This window comes from Liolophura sinensis, chromosome 1 (assembly GCF_032854445.1).
Source record: "Liolophura sinensis isolate JHLJ2023 chromosome 1, CUHK_Ljap_v2, whole genome shotgun sequence".
Lineage (NCBI taxonomy): Eukaryota > Metazoa > Mollusca > Polyplacophora > Chitonida > Chitonidae > Liolophura > Liolophura sinensis.
This window is the reverse complement of record NC_088295.1, coordinates 36,642,634-36,664,082: the sequence shown is the minus strand read 5'-3', so window position 1 is coordinate 36,664,082 and position 21,449 is coordinate 36,642,634. Positions and strand designations below refer to the sequence as shown.

General features: G+C 38.6%; 2 protein-coding genes across 2 annotated transcripts in view; one reads left to right on the top strand and one right to left on the bottom strand.

Moving 5' to 3' along the window:
• LOC135467615 (tyrosine-protein phosphatase non-receptor type 13-like) overlaps positions 1-2,124 on the top strand; it is a 50,733-nt gene extending 48,609 nt beyond the window's left edge. The window contains exon 41 of the mRNA XM_064745396.1: positions 180-2,124. Within this exon, the coding sequence (XP_064601466.1) occupies positions 180-236 (57 nt within the window). The 3' untranslated portion in view covers positions 237-2,124. The remainder of the gene's footprint in view (positions 1-179) is intronic.
• Positions 2,125-12,206: 10,082 nt separating this feature from the next.
• Positions 12,207-20,871, bottom strand: LOC135481842 (prolactin-releasing peptide receptor-like). Its single transcript, XM_064761575.1, has 4 exons — positions 20,396-20,871; positions 15,674-16,016; positions 14,306-14,527; positions 12,207-12,551 (listed from the first exon to the last, which is right to left on the bottom strand). Exons 1-4 carry the CDS (start codon positions 20,869-20,871, stop codon positions 12,207-12,209), a joined length of 1,386 nt encoding a protein of 461 aa, XP_064617645.1.
• Between the last annotated feature and the right edge of the window lie 578 nt (positions 20,872-21,449).

The following is a 21,449-nucleotide window of genomic DNA, read 5'->3' as shown; positions in this document are numbered from 1 at the left end:
TGTAGCTTGCTATAATGCAGATTCTGCTGAATCAGTTGAACATTGCAACAAGAATTTTCTCTTGTTCTCAGTGGTTTCCTCAACCTATATAAAACTGAAGTAAACCGGAGCGTGTTAACCAACAAGTAAACACAACACTGTTATATTTTCTGATAAAATGATGATGTTGTTTTTGACAGGATCAGTATGTGTTATGCTTCCGGGCGTCATTGGAAGTTCTTCACAGTCTGAGGTGATAGTCCCTGCCAAGGAGCTTCTGATTTAAAGTCTTGAGGAATCTCTAGTCATTTTTCACACTTGTTCAAGTTTTTTATTATTATTATTTTATATGTATGTAAATTGTAATTTAGCAACTTAATTTGAAACTGAAGTACCTTCTCATCAATCAACACAGCCATTAAGAGCTCTCCATGGCGTGTTTAAAGTCTGCTCCAATGCTGTCTCGACTCCACAAACTTGTCATGGTCAGAGGCATTGTGGGAATCATTTCGAATTCTGCACCCACAACACAACTCAGTACACTACATAGAATACAGCAAACACTTACATTGCGGCACATGTCAACACACAATGAATTGTCCACACTCACTCCCAAACTTACCTGAAGTATTTTGCACCTATGTACTTTTGTTCTTGGACTAATTGTCATAAACTTGTCTTGATATTTAGCATAAAAGAAATTGTAAAATCTACACAAAGGCTACTTTTTTGTTAGCATTATCCAATATTTTAATGAAATGTCTCTCTTCTTTTTGTGTCAAAGGTTGACAGAAAGTCATTGTATGAGAAAGTCATCTTTTGAGTGACAGTAAAATGCAGTACTTTGAAGTGACAAAGTGACATAGATTTTATATGTTACATTTAAATTAAGTATTTAAGTACTTAATACATGTAGTACATGAGATGTTTTTAAATTTGCCTATAATTTAGTTGTTTCTGATTGCAAATATGTTTCTCACTTTTACAAGGCTTTGAAAGATTTTATAACTTTATATCTGTGTACACGTATGTTTAGCCTTATTACAAAACGTGTAGGGTTTTACAGCGCATAATTGATGTTGTTTGCAGTTTATTTGCAATTATTTTTTATTAGGTCTATTCTTTGATTTTGAAAATCCCTGTGTATATCAAGCCATAATGTCTGGCGCAATATTGTTTTTATCTGTGTTAGTATATATCTCCAGTATGTAATCTTTGGAGTATTACTTGTGTGGAAAGGCTATTTATGATTGAATCTAGTCTTATGTTGCAGTTGTCCTTACAAGCCAGTCTTTCCATAGCTACACTTTTGTAACACTTTCTAATAGGGCTGACTTTCAATCTTTTTTTACATCATGTTGATTGCAGAATGAAAAACTACTTGTTCACATAACTTCATGTTGATATGATACGCTGTAATATTCAAATCTGTTGTTACATGTATGATGTATTTTCCTTTGATATGACAGAAAATATTCCTTTTCTTCACAGTTCCAGAGTGATAAGTAAGAACCAATGAGCCCTAGGCAAATTTGTCTGTGGATTGTTCAAATATGTAATATTGTCAAATCCAACAAAATGATAATTTAATTTTTCATCATTATACAACTGATCAAAACGCCTGGAAATCTTCCTTTTCTTCAGATATTACTTCTTGTCAGTGTGTTGAGGTTACTTTTTTTAGCTCTTTTACATGTGTATAATACCAAATACACTGTGCTTGTCTGCCTCATTCCATGTATGGATGACATTGCTTATGGAAGATACGTTGTATGTGAATGTTAGCTTAAGTTCCACAACGCTCTCTCTGTAATCTCAAGGGCTGGCTTAGTAGCGCTTTACTTTTCTTGGACTGAGTTTAAAGTTGATGACAACATTTGTTGGGATCGGGTTTAACAATGTTTTTTTCATCCTCGCATGTATTGACTAAGTTTTCAAATCGACTTTCTTGAAATGCACTTTATTTAGGGAGTGAAGGATTTCACTTTGGCCTACAGTGCCCTATCGTTAAATGATATTATGAGGTTTCCTTTTATTCTGTAGTTTGGCATCTATTCAAGGGTATGAGTCAGCTGCACATTGGCAGTATTTATTACACATTTACACACTTCTATACACAATGATAATAAAATACACTCAAACATTTATGTGACTCTGTGTTTTTGGCGTTTAAAATAGTTTGTGTTGTTGTGAAGCCAAAGATGACTTTTATTGCCAGGAACGGGGGAACCTTTCCCGCGAAAAGAAATTGTGTGTGGTCTATTTTTCATCCCTGCCTTTGCGATGAAGTTTTGTGGACAGATTCGTGAATCATTTCTTATTCATGACAAGAGAACAAATATCAATTCAGCGCTACCAAAGTTCATATTGCGCGGGAATAGGTACCATTGAGAATAGGCTATTGTTAGACAACCGCTGTGGAATACAGGCTGACTTACTAGACAGACTCTGGCACTTGGCAAATAAACACCAGTTTATGGTGTAACAATTACTCAATGCACAGAATACACTACACGTGTGGTCGTTGTGACGCTAGTGGCCGTGCTGTATATGATACCAGTATTCGGATTCGTCCGGGAAAGAGCCGCGTGCTCTGATTTTTTTTGGTTGGCTGTTGGTCAGGAATCTATAAAAGCAGGTCCATCGGCGTGCATGGATGCATATGGCAGAAGCCGTGTCACCCAGTGAAAGATTACTGTACAGTAGTGTTAAAAGTCCAACTGTCCACGATGAGATCGACCTTATGTCGGATAGCTTTTCAGGTAGCATATATAAGGTGCGATAGTTACGTCTCCTCCATTATAAATCTGACCATTATCTTGGTCAAGTGAAATGTTTTCCAAATGGATATTGGGAAAGAGGAAGTTTTGTTCGGATTCAAAACAGCTTATGGTTTATCCACATCGTCAGTCATGTTAATGGATGTTTATCCACCAGCATGTACAGAGGAAACGGCAAGAACTGGCCGTTCCGGTGTCTCAGGCACTGACGAGGGTCTGGAATACGCACGTCTTTATCTCTGCCAAGTATTCAGTAAATAATAGATTGTGAATAGACACCACGTCAGCAACATTTCGGCCATATTGTGATTGTCAATCGAAGAAGTCTTAAGAAGTCAAAAGTTCGCTGGGGCATCACTGGCGTTCAATCCCTTGACAATAGAGGTCAATTAAAGTGGACGGAGGATTACGCCGGGCACTCCGGTTTCCTCCACAGATTAACGTGACTTCTTCATATAAATGAGTGAAAAGGATATAGAATCAGCCCCAGTGCAAGAAGCTGTGCCCTCAAGTAGTGATACTGACAATAGCTGTGAATGACAGATGCTGACACACTAGTAAGGCTATTTCTTTTTTCAGTTCTGTTTTACTCTTCTTTTCCTCTTATATGGCAAGCATGCGACTTATAAAGTTCCAAGCTTGCACTAAAGCGATGTATAGGTCATAAAGCCGAAAAATTGTAACCGGCTTCAGTTACACTGAAGTATCTATTTTGCTGCATTAGACAACGCAGAGTTATGAAAATCAATGCACCACAAATGTAACTTTCTGAAAAATTCTTGAGCACACAGTTATGCAGCAATAAATAAATATATAACAAATGTAACTTTCAGCCTAACTCTTCCGCTACCCATAACATGTTAATGTTAATGACATCCTGAGGACTACATGTGCTCTTATCCAGGATTCACGAATGATGTCGCTATAATTGCCAAATGTTACGTAATACCATAGCTTATCCATTCTAATTCATGATAACACTCATTTTATGCAAGATGGCCTTTATCTTTACTCACACGAAAGTATGTTTCTAACAACAACAAAAAAAAAGAGCTACAAAGATTAGAACTCTTCACCAGTATTTTCGTAATTCTAGAATTGTTACATATAATAACTACAGAATTCCTTCTTCATGAAATAAAGCAAAAAAGCAAAAACATCCGTTTATTCATATATAATTGTAATCATCATTTGGTGGTAGAAAGTCTACAGGGCACATAGTAGTTCATCCTGTCCTGATACGATCTATGAGTATACAAATGAATCAATAATTTTTTAACCATGTCACCCTTTTATTTTGCAGCCAAGCCAACTGGTAGGTAAAAGTACCGGAAATGTCCAGGTTCATACAGTCACTCTTTCACTACACAAGGACTTCTAACCCAATGCTTTCGTCAGCTTCATACTGATTGGACAGACCATCTTCAGTGCTGTCACAGCAATTCGTGACGATCTGGACTTACTTTTCAAATCTGATTTTGTATTTAACGTGACAAACGTGCAGGAGTGGTCTACATGTTTCTCCGAGCAGTTGTAGCCAAGGATATCAGTGTAGGTCTTTTAGAGTAAATAGGTGGTAAAAGGTTTAATAGCTTGCAGCAGCCTTTCTTGCAGCAAGATGATAATTGGGTAGATAAGTCTATTTACATGAAAATTTATTACATGGAAAAGAAATTCCAGGGGAATTCTAACCCAACACTGAAGTAATCAGGCTAGGGCTTTAAGTCCTAAATATCGGCGTGACGCTGTCTTGGAAACGTGAAAAAAAGTGTTAAGCCTAACTTCTTCTTTTATGTAATCTTTGAAAACATACATTACGAGCTCAACAGGTAATTCATAGTTAATTCTCTGATTGGTTATATGCTATTCAATTTATGCTCATTTATTGGACAATTGGTGAAGAGATCAAATAAATAAACCTAGAAATTGGATGTATCCATTTGTAATTACTCTTGTTTGACATTAGTAATTGTAATAATCTGTTCTTCTGTACAACGCCATAAATATTTCATTATCCGCAGTCCCTTATTATGGTTACATGGCATCTCGTTTGTTTCAGACCAGTAGATCAACAGACGGAGTTGTCCATTGGTTGTGTTGCTGGATAAATAGCATGCAGTCCGTTCCTAGCTACGGAGCAGGATGCTACTGGTTACACAGCTGTGCATGACTGTGCTTACAGGGCAGTGTGTCACAGGTAACAGAGCCCTGTGTTACTGGTTATTTAGGCAACTGGTTCTGGAGCAGTTTGGTACTGGTTGTGAAGCAATGCAGTACTGGGTCTAGAGCAGTGTGGTTAGCGACCAGTGCATTAGTGCCTATGGATGAGAATGGTAATGGTAATGAGCTTCATGTGTAACAGTGAACAAATCCAGTCGACAAATTGGTATGATTCATTTAGAGATTGCGTTAATTGTTCAGTTCTAGGTAGTTAAATTAAAGAGAGTAGTTAACAAGTTACTATGTTGAATTTAGCTCATTTGCTACAGTAACAAACTGTTTTTGTTGTAGTAACAGATAACTTTGTATAATTGCTACAAAGCAGTTTATAAATCCGATAAACGAGTTTGTTAAAAGTTTCCATAATCGTTTGTTAAATTAACACATTGCTTTGTTAAATGATTTAACAAAGCAACTTTTAAAAAATTTAACAAAGTACTTTGTTGAAAACTTTGTTGATAGTAACAAAGTAGTTTTTTCAGTGTATACCACGTCTTTTCTTGAAAATTGTGATCAGCACCATTCAACCAATCAATCAATTAATCAGTCAATCAAATGTTTCCACTCAGGTGTTGCCTTCAAATTTGTCATCATGATTGTTTCTTACATGGCCCTCGGCGCTTTAGAAAGATATTGACAAGAACATGTTGACCTGTGCTAGTAGTGATGTCTGATAAATTGCAGTTAACATCAATACATTTTTTTTACCTTATTCTGCTTAAACCATGGTGCTAGGGGGCGTGTAATTTTCTTTGACCGGTATTGAGGCATTTTCACGAACAGTCAGAATAAAGCTCTAACTGAGGTAAATTGACAACAGGAGGTATTTCACCGGTTACGTGTGACCATTTGCCAACTATCACACTATCGTTGCTGCTCTGTCTTTACTTTCTATGCTGTTTTCTATAATTATACTATACTATGGCTGAACAGGCCGCACCTTTGCAATGGAGTTTTATTCGGACGCCTCTAAAAATATGTAGTCATTTGGACTCAACCGTATACTTCAGGAAGACACTGTGGCGAAATGCCCGAAATATCTGTTGGTATCATTATTTGGGATTGACAGAACTATCGTTATTTAGAGTAAAAATCTGGGCAATGTGCTAAACGCGATGTAAAATCTCAAGGGAATGTAGGCAATAACACACCAGTCCCTTATGCAGCATAGCTGTATAAGTTTGAAGGCTTCATCTCATGATGCGCTTATTAGTCCTCCGTCAGAGAGTGATAGAGCTTGTATTACTGCATTGGCTCATCAAGATAGCATCGGTATGTGTACCATTTCCTCCATTCTGCCTATCCTCTTCATGTCTTCAGGTAATTAGAGTGAGGGTTACAAGCCTGTGGAGTCATTTCAGCAGTGTGTAGGCAATATGATGAACCCATATTGAAACGGCTGAGTTAACATTGTGTCTTGTTCTGTTGACAGGGAATGAGGCAAACAGATACTCGTGTTGTAAATGGAGGCGTGTGCGTAACGTAAATCGATAATAACCGATATATTTGCTTCCTTAATTAAAATACCACAAATCACCACGATATATGGGAGAGGGACAATGGAAATAGTCTGTATTCGGTAATTTTTGAGCATGTGTTTATTTCAACTGGCAATAATTACAATACCAATACATTAGAAACAATACATGAATTCGCAGAGCAAATATTTTATAGTTACAAACAATTTATATACACATAAATGTAATAATGTGTACAATCTGACCAAAACACGTCGTAATATGTGCAGTAACATTTCGTTGTGTTTTGATTCAGGGTCTTCAGAGGACTGTGAATATACTTAACGCATGTATCGATCGAAAGTCTCACTGTGAACTGTTTAGCCATACTTTGTCAGAGGTTGAAGATCCGAATTTTACAGTGCTGTGTAAGTGCTGTTGTGTTGTGCCAGTATAATTACAAAACATTATATACCTGTGTGACATGCCGATTGATTTGAGTGATGGTCAGTGGTGTATATATGAATGGTTGGAGTATATATATATATATTCTGGAGGAATAAAAAAAACTTTACCTGAATTGAGCAAGCCGTCAAGATAATGTAATAGCGATCAATAAGTTCAGTGCAACCTGTTAGGAAATTTGTGTCATTTTAAATCAATGAATGGTTGGAGTTTAACGCAACACTGTTTTATGTATCCACATATGTAAAAGTAGTTGTGCGTTAATACAGCAATAGCGAGTAACCAGTGCTTTTTACAGAATGGAAATACATAAATCTATGCGTCAAAACATTCGTACAACAGCCGCAAAGGGCGTTTATTCACACCAAAAATCTGTACCTTTCGTTAATATACAAACAAGATGATATGCAACTTATTCAAATAAGTGAACAGTTAAGATAAGATTAACGATACAGTCTTCATAGGGGAAGGCCCTTTAACACTGCCTCTCAGTGACAAGGATGTAGAATGGCACTTGGTGTCTTTCATAATGATGTATCCAAATGTATCTAAATGCTTCACCATGGAAACATGGGAAAGAAATGGCATTCACAAAAACTCCATTCTCATTTAACGTCCACAGAAATGACAAATTATGCCGGCATCCTGAGGCTTGTTTCAACTTACGGTAATAAGACGCAGCAGAACGTCACTTAAAGGAAAGGATTTCCTCCCTGTGTTCCGCATTGCCCCTGAACACGTGATCAGACACCACTCACTACTCCCCCTAGATTCCATACACTGCGTCTGACTTCCTCTATATACTTGCTTCCAACACATATATACAGCCAAAATTACTGCGTAATCACTGTTGACGATTCGCCAAAGCTTACTCGTCTCTCGTGGTTCCACCAGTTCGGCGCTCATTGTTTAGAGACATATTTCCATTCATAGCTTAATCCATGCTGAGATTTCACCTGACTTACACATTACCTGCATTTCCCTTCATTCTGCGTCCAGCATGTACAAAAATATTATCAGTCCCAACATGTATAATTACTGGTGACTATCTACCTGAGCTTTTTCACTACTCCTGCTTCCATCAGTTCTGTGAGCAACGTTTACAGGTATGCCGTCGTGCTCTGCAACGCCAACATATGGCTGAAGTATTGCCGATGTGGGCTAAACCTGAACTCATTCCTTTGTTAAGTACCTGATCTCTGCTGACTATTCACCTGAGCTTATTCACTACTTCTGGTTTCCATTCTGCGTCCAACACGTACAGAAATATTGTCATTCAGTCTTTCATTGGATTCGTTTCATGCCATCGATGTAATTCCCTTGATCATTCACTCACTTCCATTGACGGCAGCAACTTTTGGCAGCATGGACTCGCATTACCACAGGAGGCCACAATACATGTACATACAACTAATGACTCCTCGTCTTCATATGACTAAAACATTGATAAGTACGACGTAAAACATCCAACCATACAAGCAAGCAAGCATGCCTGTCAGACTGGAAGGTGTACAGACAATCGAACTAACATGTAAAACAAATGAAATGGCATATTTCTCTTTATGCATCTTCTTGTTTATATCTACTGAAGTTGAAGTGATCCCATTTCTGTGTACACAATATCCTAGATCGACGTCTCTCTTATTATTGGAACACCTACATCTCAATATCTGACTTTATTTTCTTTCATATCTTCCTCTGTCAGTTATCTGATCGGATTTCTTACTTAGTATCTTGCCATATATTCTTCAGTTATCTGACTGAATCTCTCACATAATATCCTGCCATATTTCTTCAATTACCTGACTTAATTTCTCACAGAATATCTGGCTATATCTTCTTCAGTTATCTGGCTGAATCTCTCACATGATATCTTGTTATATCTTCTTCATTTATCTGACGGAATTTCTCACAGAATATCTGGCCATATCTTTTTCAGTTATCTGACTGAATCTCTCACATGATATCTTGTTATATCTTCTTCATTTATCTGACAAAATTTCTCACAGAATATCTGGCCATATCTTCTTCAGTTATCTGACTGAATCTCTCACATGATATCTTGTTATATCTTCTTCATTTATCTGACAAAATTTCTCACAGAATATCTGGCCATATCTTCTTCAGTTATCTGACTGAATCTCTCACATGATATCTTGTTATATCTTCTTCATTTATCTGACAGAATTTCTCACAGAATATCTGGCCATATCTTCTTCAGTTGTCTGACTGAATCTCTCTGACTGAATTTCTCAGATAATATCTTTCCGTATTTTCTTGTATTATGGGATTGAATTTATCACATAATCTACAGTTATTTAATAGACTCTTGTCATATCTTTAGTTTAGTATTTGTCCGAATCTCTTACTTAATACTGTTCAGTTTAATGAATAGAGAAGGAATAATTTTAACACAAACCTTATACAACCGAATTACATATATGTGCATAGGTTGGCAATACTATACTGAGACCTGCCTTCCTTTGAAGTTTACTCCCCTATGTAGAATCTTGCTTAATGTCCCTGAGTAAAGAGCATACCAGCAGGCTTACTATGTCAGTGTTTTAAAAACACAGCTGGCGGTATTGCATGGTCTAAAACGCTCCACAAAACATACTTGTTGACAAGAATGAAATACCATACAGGCACAAGCCAATTAGTGCTCTAAGTCGGCTTTATGAAGTAAGATGAGGACGTTACAGAGGGCTCGTCCGTCCGTCAGGCACATCGGCTTACTGTCTGCTAAAGCTAATTATCTGCCTTTGTGACTAAATACTGTACTAGGACTCAAATCTCCACAAACGTCAAAACGACGCGATCTATTTGGCTAAGCGAAACGCAAGCGGAACCCAATGTGTCCAGAAAAAAATGAAGAAACACTCTCGCAATTTCTCACCTGAAGCGGAATATGAACAGAAATTATCCAAACCTGTAGTGACATTTTTGATAGAAATATGTGGGAATAGATTTCTGCGTGGGCCACTTGATAAATGTATGTAAGACTTGACGACAAATATTGTTGCAAATGGTTATTACATGTTTAGCTGCACAAGCCATGATCGTTTATGTACAAAGTGCTTCTTTCTGCGTGGAATTTACCACAGTTTAAACTGTGATCATATTTAAAATCGCCCAAATGTCCAGTTAGTTCCATTCCCAATTTAATCATGGGGAAGTAGTCAGTTATGTTTGAAGTTCCCCTCATCATCATTCCTATCGCGCTGGAGCCTTAAGTATGTCGAGACAACCAGCTCAAAATGGCAAGTCTCCAAATATATCCCCATGCAAGCTTCACAACTGATGATTGTTCGTTTCTCATAAATTCAAAATAATTCAGGGGCAAAAACAAGGAACACCAACGTAAGGTAGCATTGGTTTGACACATCTGCAAGACGGAGAAAGGAATGGCGTTTGAATTGTTGATCCACTTTTATCAAATCTTACTAAATAAATGAAACAACGTCATCACGTATAAAGCCTTTATGGCTTTCTTATGTAAACTGTAGGGTTAAGCGGTGGAAGAGACTGTTTGAGGCCATGATTACAGGTTAGTACTTTAGTACTTACGCATATACGTATAGGACAATAAAACATAAATATGAAGGAAGCATTAGCAGAAAGGCAATGAAAAACTGTCTTTGAAAATAACTCGATGGTTAGATTTTTATCCCAGTTGAAATAAAAGCTCTCAAATGCATGTATTGTAAGGGGAGCTCGTATTGATCACGTATGTGGAACATGAAATCGATTAACTTTTTCTCCACCTTTATCTTCATGTCTGAATAAACTTCTTGTGAACTTTACATATACAATGTGTACTGCTGCACGAGAAAGGTATTTTCCAGGTCATTCACAGTTTTTCAAGATCTTTCTACTTCTGCTTCCTTCATTTTTGCGTTTCCTGTCAAACTTGCAAAAAAACCTTCTAAAAGATCTTATTCTTTCCCATCGCTGCAAATTTGACGAACGTATAAGGGTATATGGGTAGACTGCAAACTTTCTGTGGGTAGAGCGGTGGACTAGGCGTTTGAGTCTCACTGTAAACGATATTTCCAACTGCACTCGTCACAGATACTAGTTGACTAGCATAGTAAAATATACCCAAGCATCATTTTGTCTTTCATTTGCAAAAATTAACACCAGCCACAGGAACAAACATCTGCCTAGTGCATGATATATGTTCACAGACTCGGGTGTTTATAGGCAGTACCAGGGGACAACGCTGTGGGTAATGTCTCTACATCTTTCAACACAGGCTGGTCTGTTACTTAAAGGCGGAAAAAAACATAAAAATGGCATAAAGTGCAGATGAAAGAGTGCGAAAAGTTATTCCAAAGTGTGGTCTTCAATATTTTTTCCGATCTTTTCTTAAGGAGAAAAAAAAACACTTGAAAATAATTTGTGTATGGTGGGTATTTGGGACCACCTTTTAGTATTTATAGTCTTTGTTTAATAATGTCATAAATGAGGATGTTATACAGGTTTAATAAATATTTTTGCACTAGAATTTGTTCTTTCCAGCTAACAAATGTATTAAACCTCAATTTGCATCATATTTATATTTTTAACATGTTCATAAATATTATCATAATTTAGGTTAAATGCATGTTTCGATGTAAACAACACATTTACATTCAAATAAATTTATTAGACAAGCATCAAATCCTTGTTTAGAACATTATTATGCAACAACGATAAATACCAAAAGTTGGTCCCAAATAGCCACCATACAAAAACATTTTCAATTACCCTTTTCTCTTGAAAATAAAATCCATAAAAATATTAAAGATCAAATTTTCAAATAAGTTTGGACGCCCTTTTATCTGATTTTGTAATTATTTTTATGTTTCTTCTACTTTAAGGCCAGACATTCGCAATTCATGGAAGTGGGTACAGTATTTGCCTCGGAACTGAAGAGTGCTGGGGCACTCATTGGATAATAATAACACACACATTATCGCTTAGTGATACACTATAAATGTTTGAACTGTTATTTTGCTTCTGGTTAATTAAGTATATCTGAATTTTGTCTGTTTGAGATAGGAGTTAAAACGTTTTGACCAGTGTTGCTATCTGACTACCCCTCCTCTCCCCAAACTGAACGGTGAGAAACGCTTCATTTCCAGAGGCAACAGTTGAAAAAGTGGAGGTAATTTGATGTTTAATGTTTGATATTTTATGGAGAAAAGTACAAGTTGTATGATGTTATGGAATGGAACCTTTTGCGAGTAGAAGATGAAGTATTTACTACATAAATAGCAAGCAAAAGCAATGCGCTCCTGTAACCTTAGATTGACCCTATCTTTCAGACGGAAGTCACTCTGCAGTGGCAGTGGTTGGAACAGCGGCACGTGATGGAAGTATGGGGGCCATCTTGATCCGCGGGAGGATGGTGAGGCAGACTGCCCTGGTAATCCTCCACAGTATCCTGACGTCGAAGTCCACACCCAAGGGAAAAGTTTCCAGTCCGACTCCTATTACTGGAGTTAGTGGAGGAGCTCCTGATTCTCCTGGACCGGAACGGTGACCCTCGGTCTGTTGTGTCATGCGTGTCTGTGGGGACCTGGAAACCTCTAGACATGCTCGTGTTCGACGATCGCACGCGCCAGCCACACCGGAAACATGTCATCAGCATAACGCGTACATCTTTCTGAAAAGACAATATTTATTTATTTGGCATGATTGGTGTTTTACGCCGTTGTCAAAAATATTACACTTATACGAAAACCACTGCCATCGGCAGACTGATGTCAGATTGTTCCACGTACCAGCAGAGAGGAAGCCTGCTTGCACTGGACTTGAACTCACAGCGACCGCATTGGTGAGAGGTTTCTTGGCCATTACACCGCTGTAATACGCTAACCACTCGGCCAAGGAGGCGCCTATTTGTTTATTTATTACCTTTGGCCAAACGCCATACTCATTACTTTTCAACATACATAGTAGGTGGAAGAAACTGGAGTGTTCTGTGTAAACCATCGACTTTTGGCAAGCTGCTGACAAACTTTCCCACGTGTGACGTTCCACGTTGGTGGAAGACAAGTGGTCTGCTCTTGTAGACTGCTCAGTACAGTCGACCGTTTTATCTATCACCAATGCATCACGAACTGTCAGACCAGGGGAACCTAAAGCTCTTTGTCCAAGGTCCGGTTTGCCCAAAATATAAGACACAACCCTCAGAACTTAATTAGAACAGTATATATTTATATACAAATACAAATTTTCACCCAGTTGTATCGAGTCATTTTAATCAGTAGTATTTGAATTGTGTTGTTTTTATACGATCAGAAATTGCTGGTTTTGAAATATCTGATTGCAGTGTTAGAGCTTTATTCACACAACGGGAGATAGACCCATGAAACCCGTACTTTACTAAAATGTTGCGAGGCGATTTATTTAGTATTAACCGGCTACTGAATACGTGATATCCTTTCTTTAGTTTTCGGTTTTGACACCGCTTTTGGTCACAACAATAGCCTATAACGCCTCCATCTGTAATGAATAGACGGGCACGTTTAAATGTGATTTACACAGAGATAACTTATTATGTTTGCCAATGTGTGCAATTACGGCTTGACAAAGTACAGTTCTTGAGTGAAAAAATACTCTCAGCCTAAAAAGCACACAGGAAGCGCCCCCCCCCCCCCTGCCCCTTCCCCCCACACCTAAATCTACATCTGCTGCTTGTACCAAGGTTGGGACCGAAGGGGTTAGCGCGCCAGCGCGGCGCAATGACCCAGGAGCCTCTCACCAATGGGGTCGCTGTGAGTTCAAGTCCAGCTCAAGCTGGCTTCCTCTCTGGCCGTACATTGGAAGTCTGTCAGCAACCTACGGTTGGTCGTGGAATTCCCCTGGTCGTGGTTTCCTCTCACCATAATGCTGACCGCCGTCGTATAAGTGAAATATTCTTGAGTAAGGCGTAAAACACCAATCAAATACATAAATAAAATGTACCAAGACCAAGCTGTACACAAAATATCATCCAAATACGTCTGTAATTTTTCCTGCGAAGCTACCAACAGACAAACAGGCAAATAAACCCCGGCAAATATAACCTCTTTGGCGGAGGTAACAAATTTCATTTAAGGATCGTGTTAACATACAGAAAGGTCAAAGCATCGCAGTGGGAAAATGTCGCACTACTTTGCAAATTATGGTATTGGGTATTCCACACATGCAATCTAAATTTTGTTCCGCATGACCACAGTTTCACCGACGTCTTACCCTGAGAACAGCATATTTTGTAATTTCCCCTCAATCAAAACACGAGCTATACTATAGATTTAGACCAAGTATACTTCTGATATCCTCACGCATTATTTATGTAAGACTGGTTATAACCTTTACCTGGTTGACAGCAGCGCTTGTACCTACTAACCGTGGATTAGCACACGTTTTACTCACCCGAAACTTTTCGTGCAGGAAGCCATAAATAATGGGATTAACACAGGAATGAGCCATGGATAGCCAATGACAGGCGATAAAACTGCTGAGGAATGCGTTCTCTTGCTCTTCAGACACACCGTCATAAAGATCGGGCCTGGCTTCTATCAAGATGTGGAACAAGTGTAATGGAAGCCAGCAGAGTCCAAAGGCAATTACGATCGTCAGCAGCATCTTTATAACCTGTGGTTAAAATAGAAGTGCAACAGTGTTCAGAGGGTGAAATGGACCGTGCAGAGTAACATCTTGAGAAATGGGTTAGAAATGGATGGATAAATGAGAAATCTCTTTATTTTAACTCAAGTGCTGTTAACAATTGGACGTTTCTTAGACAGCGATTTAGAGTGAATAAACGATAGATCATTGTGTTTCAGATAGCAACTTACAAGGAATGCCGTAACATTGGGATGTGGTGTCTCATATAGCGGATAAGAATGAATATTTATTTATTTATGTATTTATGTATTTATTTATTTATTTATTTATGTGATTGGTGTTTTATCACATACCCAAGAATATTTCACTTTTACAACGCAGGCCATCATATATACAACAGCAGAGGAAGTCAGCATAAGCTGAACTTCTCACAGCAACCGCATTCCTGAGAGGGTTCTGAGTCACTTTGTTGCCCCACCATGCTAACCACTCGATCAAGGAGGCCCCTAGAATGAATACCGTAATGCTATGATGGTGGTCAAATGGCGGTTTAGAATGAATACCAAAAACGACAGAGAATGTCGTCTCAGAGAGCGGTTAAACAGGAATACCGTAACAGTAGGACTTGTGTCAGGCAGCGATATATGACAAATGGTAGGACGATTTGTAGAAATAACGGCATAGAATGAAACCATAACAAATGGACATGGTGTCGTAGGCAGCGGTTTATAATGAATACCGTAACGATATTACGTGGTGTCTGAGGCAGCGCTTTATAACGAATAACGTAACGTAGGACGTCGTGTCTCAGACGGCGGTTTACCATAAATACCGTAGCCAAAAGACATGTTTCTCAGGAAGCCAAATGATGTGATGTTTCACATAACGGTTTAATATTTTAATCCATAAGGTGCAGTAAATTAGATGGGCATTTCTTATGATTAGGTTTATCATTTATTATGCTTTATGGTATATTGGTCTATAGGTGGAATGATAACCTATAGTTAGTGTGTCGCTTATTCAAGTCTCAACTGATGGATAGCTGTGTGGAGAAAGAAAATGTTGCCGGTTCCGGTGACAACTGTTCAATACCGATCAGCCATGAATAGAGGTTGACTTAGCAAAGTACCTTAATTGGGGCTGTACATAAAACACTATTATAAGCCAACATACTTTTTTCTTGGATTCCCTTTGTCGCTGGTCTCTAATAGTGTAGGCCTCTCCTGGGTGAGTGCGCTCCCAAAGCCTGAGCCCTACCGTGCAGTAAGTTAGAGTCAGGATGAAGAAAGGAATTAGGTAGGTGATGGTGAGCACAGCTCCCAGGTATATCCTTCTCTGGCCGTCACTGGCCCAGCTATCCACACACTGGTTACCCGTCGGGTACTTGAACACTTGTCGACTAACCACGAGTTGAGGAGCGGACACGGCGAAGCCCAAGAGCCAAACGATAGTGATGACCAACCGTACACGACCAGTGGGCAAACGGGCCAGCATGGGGCGGACAACGGCCCAGTATCTGAGGACGAAAATTTAAATCTTAATTTTAATATATACATATATATACATATATAATTTATAATCTTAATTTTAATATTTTTTTGATTTTGCACTCTAACCCCTTGTTAAATAAATGGCCCTTGGTACAGGTAGGACATCAAACATTTGACACACAGCCAGCCAGCCAGCCAGACAAATAGACAGAGAGACAACCAGCCAGACAGACAGACAGACAGAGAGACAGACAGGTGAAGGGACTTGTTAGGCACCTTGTCGCACATAAAAAAAAAAAAAAATATGTTCACATGAAGAGCTGCAAAAGTACAGGATGAGCAAGCAAAGATTAAGTAAATGAGTTAATGTATAGCCTTGTAATGAACAGCAGGATGCGTGGAAATTTCCATCCTCATACAGTATAAAACAAAAAGGAAAGTCTGCTTTTTTTCCTAGTTTTTTTCGTTGTATTTTGGGTTAATTACATAAGGCTATAATGGTAGATCCCTGCACACACCTTTTCTAAGGAATCCATCAGCGAGAATGTTCAGGCAGTGCCATGTTCTACTGTACGATGTACGATTGTTATTTATCGCTCTACTCAGGACGTTTTCACTTATACGACCGTGGTCAGTTTTAATCAGTTACTGTTGTAATTTCTACACTGAATGCATCGTTCGCATTTTTTCTTGCACGTTGAGATCATTCAAATTATATGTTTGCCACATAATATTGTGAGATTCTTAGTTCATCTACCGCTGGCGATGCATTGTGATAGGTTATCGGCATAACGAACTGATCTACAATAGTAAAAAATATGTGGATCGTTCAATCCTACCAATCACATACAAAACAAATTTGTATAATCGTGAAAAGTAAAATCATTGATATCTGATAACAGATAACAGATAACACGTTGGCCGAAGTAATCGTTACTCATATGACTAAATCGTCATTAAATGAGTACAAAACGGGCCAGCGATTAAGATTTTGAGTTTTGCCGCTAAGGAAACAATAAGATCCCGTAGAACATATCCTGCTGGCTGTTGATAACAAATAGGTATGGTACAGTGATTCGCACTCTTAGAAACCATAGACTCACTTTTAAAACAGTAAGGGACATTCAAGTTCGTTCTGAATTTTTTTCTCACTTAAGTTTTCTCCAAAATTTCTGCAGTCTTAAATGTGAATGAATAAGATCGAAGTACATGCAGTTATGCGCTGCTCACGACGCGCCTCGGCACAATCATCAAAACACGCCAATGTCATGAAGGCATTTCGCGTGAAAAGCAAGTGGATATTGTTGGGTATATTTTGAAATTTACATTCGAACTTGTCTGTCATTTTCCAGACATTTGACAGATTAAATCATTACAAAAACTTTTGTTCTGTCTTATGGATAAACTCTTTCTCAGGTTAAAAACATTTGAGTACATCAGCGGAGTGTGTTAGGCATATTATACAACTGGCTTATAGGCTAAAAAGGGAAGGGATTGTTTGTCATATGTGATGATAGTAAAGGATCATTTATATATATATATGTGATGACAACACAGAATTTTGAGCAATTCTAGATCTCTGACATCTAGTATATATCAGTAAACATCACTGCGTATTGTATTTTTCTGAATTCTGCTATAAGACATGATGCTAGAGAAAATGTAAGTTGCTAATCTTTAAGCATTAGCATAAACACTTAGTTAGAGTAATAAAACCCTAACTGAGGGGCCTCCGTGGCCGAGAGGTTAGCACGCCAGCATGGTGAAATGACCCAGAAGCCTTCCACCAATGCGGTCGCTATGAGTTGAAGTCCAGCTCATGCTAGCTTCCTCTCTGGCCCTACGTGTGAAGGTCTGTCAGCTACCTTTCGTGGGTTTCCCTCGGGCTCAGCCCAGTTTCCTCTCACCTGCTGGCCGTCGTTGTACAAGTGAAATATCACCAATAACACCAAATAAATAAATAAAACCTACCTGAGGTAAATTGATAAGGGACCGTATTTTCGCCGGTCAGGTGTGACCATTGGCCAACTATCACAATGTTGTCGCTGCTCTGGTTTTATTCTCTATACAAATAAAGTCATCTGTTTTAAATTAATAACTGATATCTCACGCTGTAAGACAAGTAAAATACGCTTTATCCAAAGTTTTCTAATTCTTTATTTTTAAATCGAGCAAGGACAAGAAAACCAGCTATTCCAGACAAACTTTTATGAATCTGATTCGTTATTCCTCCGGCTCTCTCATTCATTTAGCTTTCATGGTTTAAAGCTTCATTGTCTGGATAAAGCATAGTAGTCTAAGCAAATAAAGTGTTGATTTGAATTAGTTCAAAGCAAAGACAAGTTGGCTATAATGCTATTACCGCCAATCTGGAACATCTGTAATCCTGAATTTCTGTGATCCTTTTGTTGCGATACTCGGATAAAAGTAACAGAGTGTAATTCTGGCAATGACAGCGTTGGTATCGTATTGTTATGTCTCACATTCAGCTGTACCAGAAATGTTTTTAATATTTGTATTTTGTGGTTGTTAGTTTTCTAGTTTTATCTCTTGTACGTATGTCTTGTTTCTGCAAGAGCCGCGGATATTACGTACTAAGGCACTAATAGGTGTGACATAAATAATGTTCAGCATTTTATGCTGTTCAGAATTTTATTTTATGGTTAGAAACTTCCATGGATCAAATATTCATTATTTATATTCTGATGAAATATGAAATGGCTCTGACTGGCTTGAATTGAAACTGCCAATATCAGCACCATGATGAAAATAACAATAACTTAAAAATTAAATATTTATTTATTTAGTTGATTAGTGTTTTACGCCGTATTCAAGAATGTTTCACTTATACGACGGCGATCAGTGATACGATGGGAAGAAACCGGGCATGGCTTGGCAGAAACCCACGACCGTCCGCAGGTTGCTAGAGGACCTTCTCACGTACGACCAGAGAGGAAACCAGGATGGGCTGGACTTTAAATCACTGCGAACACATTGGTGAGAGGCTCCTGAGTCATTGTGCCGCTCTGACACGCTAACCACCTCGGCCACGGAGGCCCCAAACATAAAATATAAAGGGCAAAGAAATATTGGATATTTTTTTGTGAACAAAGCCAATGTTTGAACTTCAGTTGATGTTTTGTCCTTGACCCCAATGTTTCTTATCAGAGAAACCAGTTGCACCACGTATATATTTTCTTTTGCTGGAAGAATACGTCAATGGACATGTATCAGAACGATAATAAGTTCAGTTCATGTATAGATAAAAAAGCAAGGAAAATGGAAAATTGTGATGAAAAGCGCTAGGATTATGGCAGTGCGCAACCATACTGCGTCTGATGCTAACAAAAACAACACACGGTCTCCTTTGAAACTAATTGTTATATATGAGAAGTTTCTACGAGCAGAAATGTGAGGTCTCGTTTCTATTTAATATGTTCTTAACAAGGAGCTCTAACAGCAATATGGATATAATATTAAATTGCGAATCACCTTGAATTATAAATTACAACGAATTACTAAGCACCAAGTGTTCCGAGGTCCTTGTTCAAATGGAAATATTACTGGCGAATTCGTTACAAATACACACATAATACAAGGCCATGATGCCAAGACCAGGACTTGCTTGCACAAAAAGATTGTAGCTATAATCGGTTGTAGACTATACAATTGAGGTAACAGCTGATTGTAAAAATAATTTAAGCCGCTTGCGCAAAGGAATTGAAGGAAATCGTAATTTTTTGCTAATCTCTCAGTCTCGCTGTCTCGCGTCGCAGCCTCGCTGCGTTTCTTTGTTACCTCGCTGCGCTACCTCGTTACCTCCTTGTCGAGGAACAGCTGCAGAGAGCGGAAGACTATAGCCACCTCGGCAGGTGTTGCAGTCGTTGTTTTAACGAGCCAGCTGTGTTAACGAGCCTAGATGATTAAAGCCTCACGCCAAATCCGCAATATTCCAGCCATTTCGTGTCCACTAACAAGCAAGGACTAAAAGGTTCAGGAGGATTTTTGAACAGATTTTTTGAATATTAAAATCTTATTAAAAGCTTCACTGCGGTGTAAATCAATCCCTTGTTGGATTGGTATATGAAAAAGAAATCCTCGAAGGAAGTAAAAAAGGGAAAAGGCGAATATAAGAATAGATCTGCAATGCTTAACAGGGTTGTTTCTTACACAGTGACTGAACAATGAACCATTCTCGTACAGTGACCTTGCTCGCCAGTGGGCCCCTGTAGCAGTACAAGTGGTCAAGTTGAGTTTATTTTCTACGTCCTTTGTTTACTGTTCAATGAAAAATACACTGTTAAGTTCAGCGACAAATTCAAACAAATGCATTTCGCTTGGTTGCATTTGTTGTAACGTGTATAATGAAGGCTACCTGACGAAAATGATGTAGATGGTAACTTACCTGTCCAGGCCGATAGCGACGTTAGTAAACGCACAAACACTCACGGCAAGATATTGCATGAAAGAAACGAAGGGACACATGAATTCTCCAAAATGCCACTTGCCAAAGATAACTTCGGTAGATGTAAAAGGCAGGCAGAACATTGAGATGAGGAGGTCTGAGACCGCTAAGTTAATGAGGAAATGGCGAAGTTTCCAGAACGAGGTTCCAGAAGCTAGGGTAACCACAACAATCAGGTTACCGATCAGAGCTAGCAAAGTAGTAACTGCGTACAGAGTAATCAGAAAGCCTCGCAGATCCAGTCCGAAACGAACTGTGTCGAATTTGGACATGAAGTCATGGTAGTCGGAAAAGTTGACACCTTCTCCATATAAAAAAGAGGAGTTGTCCATGAGAAAAATGGAGTCATCCGCGAGGAGCGACGGGAGACCGGTTACATCAAGTTCTAAGTGTGTGACGTTGATTTTCTCTCCCATAGCTTCAATATCGTCTGTGTTGTCGGGTGTGATTCCAGAATTCAACGTAAGTCGTGGTGGAAATCTGTAATAAAAATAAGCCTTAAAACGTCACGCACTTGCAGCAGAAGTTGAATGTGGAAGGGTACATTTCATATTCGAGATGCCGTCAAAAGTTCAGTGTATGTGGTGTGGCAAAACAGAGCTAGCCATGCGAAAACGCCTCTGACGGTTAATCTCCTCCATGTGAGTTTGACGTGTAATTCAGCTTAGCATAGTGTCATCGATCACTGTTTGCAGTATAACCTGGAGCAATTGATTTATCCTTACCTGTTTACAACACTTAACTTTGTTCAGATACGACTGCTTGAGAACAAGCACATAGGTTGAGGATGGAGATCCGGATGTTGTCAGGCCACGATCGCAATCAGCATCAATCAAACATTTTATGTTTTCCTTGAGAATGAGATTTCTTCAAAGAGAACTGAGTTAAATGAACTGTCAGTTCCAGTTTGGTTTATTTATCTCTCATTTTATACTTTTCTTCCAGAAGGTTGTTCCTGGTATTTGTCTACTTAAGATAAAGGAATTATTGGAGT